The 7,465-nt window shown below is 38.5% G+C and overlaps 1 protein-coding gene across 1 annotated transcript; it reads right to left on the bottom strand.

The window, feature by feature from the left end:
- Positions 1-3,646: 3,646 nt before the first annotated feature.
- On the bottom strand, positions 3,647-4,755 carry LOC132619980 (uncharacterized). The gene is made up of 2 exons (XM_060334732.1): positions 4,526-4,755; positions 3,647-4,364 (listed from the first exon to the last, which is right to left on the bottom strand). Exons 1-2 carry the CDS (start codon positions 4,753-4,755, stop codon positions 3,647-3,649), a joined length of 948 nt encoding a protein of 315 aa, XP_060190715.1.
- Between the last annotated feature and the right edge of the window lie 2,710 nt (positions 4,756-7,465).

Genomic DNA, 7,465 nt, shown 5'->3' with positions numbered 1-7,465 from the left:
GTGGCAATTGTTACAACTTCTATAGCTCTGAACAAGTTGCAGTGAGGTTGAACTGGATGTGCCTATGAGCCCAAAAGATATTGCAAACTTCTCACTGTGATAATGTAGCTATTTCTGTTCCTGTTAATCTACGTTGGGTAGTAATATTTTTCTCCCCATAACATAGCGATATTTAATGATCTCCAACATAAGGTCATCCACTTTGATATTCCACTTTTTTTTTTTTTGCATGAAAACCACCAAACCAAGTTTGGCAGTGTTTTATTAAAAGTAGAAAGTTTTTTGTACAAAAGTGTAAAGAAAGAAAAGAAAAGAACAACCAAATGAAACTATCCTAAAAAAAAAAGAAAAAAGAACTGAAATGTGAACCACATCCAAAAGCTGTATGGATACTAATCTACTGCAGATCCTATGGCCTTGCCTTGATACCATATCAAACACCTACAATCTCTCACCAGGTGCTATGGTTCAAAGTCAAAATGAATACATATTCAGGCTTCCAGGATGGAGTAGAAATCCTCCATGTTCCTTCAGATGTAGCTGCTATCTCCTTGTGTTGATGTTGACCTTTGTTTGCCATTATCTCAAGTTGCCTGACTGAACCAATCTTTAGAAGTCTTACAAGAGAATGAGCTTCAAGCTAATACCACTCTTGTACTCCTGCCAAAGATATTGTCATACAGGTCCATATGATATTCATGGCATGTTGAGATGCAAACTTGTTGCTGCTACTGCTCTCCAGATTGTTATTAATCTACAGGGATGTGATGGTCCTTAGCTAGCCCGATCCTCATGTATGGTATATGTGACTTTTTTGTATTTAGAATTTTCTTTGCTTTCACAGGAAGTGAAGTAAAACTCTGAAAATGATGATCACCTGCAAAATCAAAAGCATAGTCAGTTAAAAAATTAGCCAGTCCATTTCCTTCTCTCAGAACATGCTCCATCCTTACTTCTTTATCCCTCCTTAGCCTTAAGATATCATTTATGATCATTGATATACTCCATGGAGTATCCCACAGACCAGTTAAGATCATCTTCATAGTCATTGAATCTGTTTCCAACACCACTGGTAACAAACTGTGTGTAACACAGTACTTAAGACCCTCATGTAGTGCCCTTGCTTCTGCTATCAAATTTGAACCATCTGGTATCCTTCTTGCTGCTTCATACTGAAAATCACCTACTGCATTTCTAATACAAAAGGCCACAGAACTTGGTCCAGGATTTCCCCTAGAAGCTCCATCAGAATTACATTTATACCATCCTGGCTTAGGAAACTCCCATTTCACTATCTTTCTTACAATTCTTGGCCTGTATGCTTCAAAGATTTGTAGAATTTGAGGTATGCATCTTGGTAAGTTGATTTGCCCTGGAAACCTCATTCTACACATTTGATATATGATCATGTTTATCTCATAAATCACTTTGTTGATGGACATCCTCCCTCCATGTAGGACTGTATTCCTCCACTTCCATATCTGCCACATGGTGACCATTGGAATAGCTTTAAAGATGGTTCTGAACTTTGAAGGACAATCTGTATTCCACCAGACTTGAAGGAGCTGCCTGACTTGTTGAAACTGTGTTGTGATGCCAACAACAGTTTTAACATAAGTCCACACTTTTGTAGCAATATTTCTTGTAACAAACAAATGATCCACAGTCTCATATTGCCTATGATCCCAGCAATAACAGGTTGCCTCGGTATCTACCCCAATCCTTCTTACTACCTCTCCAACTGGTATTTTGTACTTCCACAACCTCCAGAAAAAGAAGGATATCTTAAAAGGTTCCCCTGATATCCACATATTCTTAAAGACATCTGACTTGACTGCTTTGCTCCTCAGTAATTCCCATGCAGTGCCTACTGTAAATTTGCCTGATGTTGTCATCATCCATCTTGGTATATCCCACTCTTCTTTTGGTTCATGAAAGTGCAATTCTTCTAATATATGATCCACAATATCCATAGGAAACAACTGATGCAATTTTCCTATATTCCAACCAACCTGCAACATAAGTTCTTTTACAGCTTGAACACCCTCATCTATTACAAAACCATCTGGCATGATGTGATATAGAGCCCCTAGCTTTGTCCAGTTGTTAAACCATACATTTGCAGTTCCACTCCTTGGTTCCCACCATATTTCTTGCACTATATTATCTCTAGCCTCTATCATAGCCTTCCATACTTGAGAACCTCTCTTCCACTGCACAGTCTGAGGACTGTGCCTTTTGCAGTATTTGATCCACATGTAGTTTGCCCATAGAGTATTTGTTGTCCTGAATTTCCACCAAAGTTTTGCACATAAGGCTTTAGATACATCAAAAAAAGATCTAAATCCTACTCCCCCTTCCTCTTTTGGCTTACACAAGTTTAGCCATGATGACCAGTGTCTTCTTCTGCCTTCCTCACTATTATTCCAGAAGAATCTTGAGAAAATTTTGTGCATATCATTGATAACACATTTTGGAGGTTTGATGGCTGACAACAGATGTATTGGCTTACTCATTAATACATTATTGATCAGAACAGCTTTTCCTCCAAATGATAGCAATCTTCCTTTCCAAGTCTGCAGCCTATTCTTGACTTTCTTGATCAGATCATTATAATCAGCCTTCCTCTTCCTTGAATGTGTGACAGGACAACCCAAATATGTAAAAGGAAAAGTGCCTCTTTTAAAACCAGTAATAGTCTCCACCTGTTGTATCAGCCCATTAGACATCTTACTGTGTACATGGAATGAGCTCTTGCCTTTATTTATAAGTTGGCCTGATACCTGCTCATATGCATGTAGTACCTCCATAATTAACTCCAAAGATCTAGCATCAGCAGATGAAAAAATTATTGTGTCATCTGCATATGCCAGATGATTCAAATTTGCACTCCATTTGGGCATTCCATAACTTCTAAATTCATTATTCTCAAATAAAGAATTCAATGCTCTAGACAACACTTCAGCAGATAAGATGAACAAAGCAGGAGAGAGAGGATCTCCTTGTTTTACACCCTTGGTGGAATGAAAGAAACCATAAGCTTGATCATTAAGGAGTATAGAGTACCAATTATTTGCTATCAGCCTCCAAACCATATCTATGAAATTTCTGCAAATCCCATCTTCCTTAAAACTCTGATCAAGTAACTCCATGATAGTCTATCATATGCTTTAGCCATGTCAAGTTTAAGTACAACATTAGCTGGTTTTCCTCTTAGTCTAATGTCAGTCACAACTTCTTGAGTTAGAAGGACATTTTCAATGATACATCTGCCCTTAACAAATCCAGACTGGTTAGGAGATATCAGAGAAGGTAGAATGCCTTCCAGCTTATCCTGAACCACCCTAGAAATAACCTTGTTGATGAAGTTGCTGAGACTGATTGGTCTCATATCAGCAAAGGTCTCAATGTTGTTCTTCTTTGGTAACAGTACCAGGTTGGTATGTGTGACTGACTTAGGAAGAGTTTGGCCATCAAAAAAGGCTTTCACAAGATTGTATACATCAGCACCAACAATGTCCCAACACACCTGATAAAATATTCCAATCATACCATCTGGACCACCAGCACTATCTGCAGATAATTCAAATATAGCCTTCTTCACCTCCTCTAAAGTTAGCATGCTTACCAGTAGATTATTAGTATCCTAATCCACCATACTAGGAACATGTTGTAGCAATTGAGAATCTAAAGGATCAACCTCTTGAGAGAACTGTTGTTGGTAAAATCTACAAGCTTCTTCTGCCAAAAGTGACTCCCCTTCTATCCATACTCCTTGCTGATTCTGAATTCTTCTGATCTGCAATCTCTTTCTCCTACCATTCACAATACTATGAAAGTACCTTGTATTCCTGTCACCCTCAGCAAAACTAGTCATATGTGACTTTTGTCTCCAAAATTCTTCCTCATAATGAACATACTTTTTCAATGCTGCTTGTGCTTGCTGTAGCACCATCTTGTTCATATGAGTAGGATCCTCTTCAAAACATTGCTCTTTAATTCTCATCACCTCTTCCCTTACTGTTAGTTGCTTGAAAATATCACCAAAAGTTTCCTTACTCCAAGCAGATAAAGCAGATTTCACATTCTTCAATTTCAGCTTGAATCTGATAAAATCATCCCCTTCAAAATCTGTGATCCATGCCTGATTAACCACCTCTAAGAAGGATTCATGTTCTGTCCAGAATTTTAAAAATCTGAAAGGCTTCCTTATGTGATGTGAAGATTCAACATAAGTAAGTAGTAAAGGAACATGGTCTGAGACAGTTCTAGATAAATGTTGCACCTCCATATGTGCAAACCAATCTTGTAATTTAGAGTTTGCAGTCATATCCAATCTCTTGAAAACACAGTCACTACCTGCCCTCCCATTCCACCAAGTAAACAGACTCCCCTTATAATTTATATCAAACAGCTCACATGAATTAATACAAAATGCAAAATCCTCATATTCATCTGGAAATACAGGTAAACCACCAATCTTCTCATCTTCATTCATAATGACATTAAAATCACCCCTACCAACCAAGGCAGTTCCATTTGATCAGCCAAACTATACAGACTATCCCATAAACTGATTATTTCCAAACGATCACACTTTGCATAGACCATAGTTACCATAAGTGACTTATTCCACTCTTGGAAAAATAGCTTTATAGTAATCTGTTGTTCTAGATCCTGCAGGATCTCCACATCCACATTATCATTTACAAAGAACCATATTTTACCATTGCAGTTGTAATGGGCATATGTCATGCCTAATCTCCTTCTAAATCCCTAAATATGCCTAAAGTGTTGAAAAGGCTCCATTAAAGCTATAATAGAGAATTTGTGATGTTTGTGCAGCATTTGGACTCTGTGAAAAGCTTGTTGTGTGTTCACAGATCTGATATTCCAAAAGAGTGTCTTCATCATCATTTAAAAATAGGCTTACAACCTCTCCTTGGTACCACTCTTATAGGAATAGTATCTGTGATTACTTGTTTCTTTCCTTTCTTAGAGCCTTTCCGTCTAGATCTTGGTGAGATGCCAGCTTCTTTGACCACAGTACTAAAAACCTGCTCCACTGAGACCTCTTCTTCAATTTCATTGAATTTGTTCTTGCCCTCATCATATTCCACCTCAGCTCCCACATTAATATTATGAGAGATCACATCATGCAGTTCCTTCAAATGAGATTGTTTTCTCTGATGAATCAGTGGCTGAACATTGTCCATTTCCACTAGTACCACTGCCAAATCCTTGATCACTTCCCTCTCATGAGGAAATGAACCAATGCCATTGTCATTAATTGAGATCTTCAAATCTCCCTTCTTCATGTTATTATCAGGAGAGAAATCACATTCCTGGACCTGATCCAAAGATGGAAGACTTAATGTCTGATCTGTGTCATTATCTGCAGCCTCCAAATCCCCTTTGGCATTTGCCAAAATATCAGCCTCAGTCTGCATTTCAACCTCACCTGATTCTAGCCCATGCAAATCATTAAGGTTTTCCATCTGCTCATATGTATCATCACCATCTGGGACCTTTTCTATCTGCTCCATGATAAATCCTGAGGCATGTCCATGCTTAGAATGGCATGTAATTTCACATGAATTTCCAAGATCATTTTCCTCAACAGCACTGACACCCTCATTAATCATGTGTCCCACACTTGCACTTGTATCCTCTAAATCCTTGTCAGGATCATTTCCTTCAACAGCAGTGACATCCTCATCAATAATGTACCCCACACTTGCACTCTTGTGAGGATTAGCTTCCTCAATAGCAATGAGACCTTCATCAACCATATCTCCCATACTTTCATGCACATCTTTTGTTATCTGACCTGTTTGTTCACCATTTGAATCCATTTTCCTTTCAGAATTTTTGTTGAGATCTTCTCTATCATTGACTGCCACACATGATACCAAATTTTGAGCATTGTCCTGCATTCCTTTCTTATCAACAGACCTACCCTTTTCTACCTCCTTGACCTTGTCATCTTCTCCCTTATCCTCTACATTGTTATCGAAATCTCCTTCTATGATTTTTTCTAACACATCAAAATTATTATGTGTAGAAACTGCACTTTCAATGGCAAGAACACTCTTGTTCCCAACCTCAGCAGAAATCTTAGTTTTGTTTTTTCCTTTGTTATTTATTCCAGGATAAATAACAACCTTCCCACTTGAGAGAACTTTAGGCACATATGTTTGGACAGGATATCTCCATCCCTGTTGTCTTCTGCTTTTTCCTACTGTAGATGTTGTAGCCATGTTTGATACATCCCCCTTCTCATGCTCCTTCTCCTCTTTCTTTGCATCCTCTTTTGTGTTTGCCACCAGTTCAGGATGCAGTACTCGACAGTCCTCATTTGCATGACCTTGCAACATACATTCTGTGCAATACTTTGGCAAATGATCATATTGTATGCGCACCTTTTCCACCCTAATCTGCTTAGTCTTCTCATCTTCAATTTCCATCAGCACAAACTTAGGAAGATCAGATAGCAAGTCTACTTGAACCTTAACCCTTACGCAGTTAGGTCTAGTTTTATTTATGGTGGCCATGTCCAATACTAAGGGTTTCCCAACTGCAGATGCCAAAGTAAGCAAAGATTCTTTCACAAAATACGTGGGAAGCAGATTTGGAAAAGAAACCCAAGCCATGGCTATTGACGTTTCTTCCTCAACCTTAAAGTTAGAATTATAAATTAATGGCCTCATTTGATACGTAAAACCATCCTTAGATTTCAACCAAAAAGCACCCTTCGAGGACATATTAATGAAATCCTCCATTAGAGAACATCTTATCAATAAGTGTCTATCTCTCAAGAGACCAATATCACACTTTCCCTTCACACCACATTGTTGAGGGATAATAGTTCTTAATTCTTGCAACCCCGGCCATCCATAAGAAAACTTACCAACAATGGCATGTTGTAGGTTTTCAATCTGCTCCATTCTAGATACTTCAGCAGTTGTCCAACGCACCACAGGGATGCCATCAACATATGATACCTCCTTCATTGGTATGGGATCACAGTGGGCATTGGACATGGGAACTGTTCCATGCACTAGGGTTTGAGCATAATTTGGAGAAGAAGAAGTGAATGGGAGAGCTGGTTGAATATCGTGGGATTGCGGGTAATGTATAATGTTGGTTGTTGGTGATGGCTGGCCAGCGGCCAAGGTGGCCATAGCTAAATTACGGTTTAGTAGCTAGGGTTGCATGGGGACGTAGGAGAGAGAAGAGAGGAATTTCAAATTTTGGATATTCAAGAATCAATTACTTTGATATTCCTCCTTGGTCTACACATGTCACTTATCTCCAGAAAGAAAAACATGTGGCTGCTTCTTTATTTCTATCCATGTGCACGCAGGCTTTATCTCGAGTCTTTTTCTCTTCAGTGTTTGAACAACTACAGCAGCTTCATCTTTCTTGTCAGTGCTACTATAGATATTCAAAAGCATTATATAAT

The sequence above is a fragment of the Lycium barbarum genome, chromosome 11 (assembly GCF_019175385.1).
Source record: "Lycium barbarum isolate Lr01 chromosome 11, ASM1917538v2, whole genome shotgun sequence".
NCBI classification, from domain to species: domain Eukaryota; kingdom Viridiplantae; phylum Streptophyta; class Magnoliopsida; order Solanales; family Solanaceae; genus Lycium; species Lycium barbarum.
The sequence above is the reverse complement of the archived record's forward strand: the minus strand, read 5'-3'. Positions and strand labels throughout refer to the sequence as shown.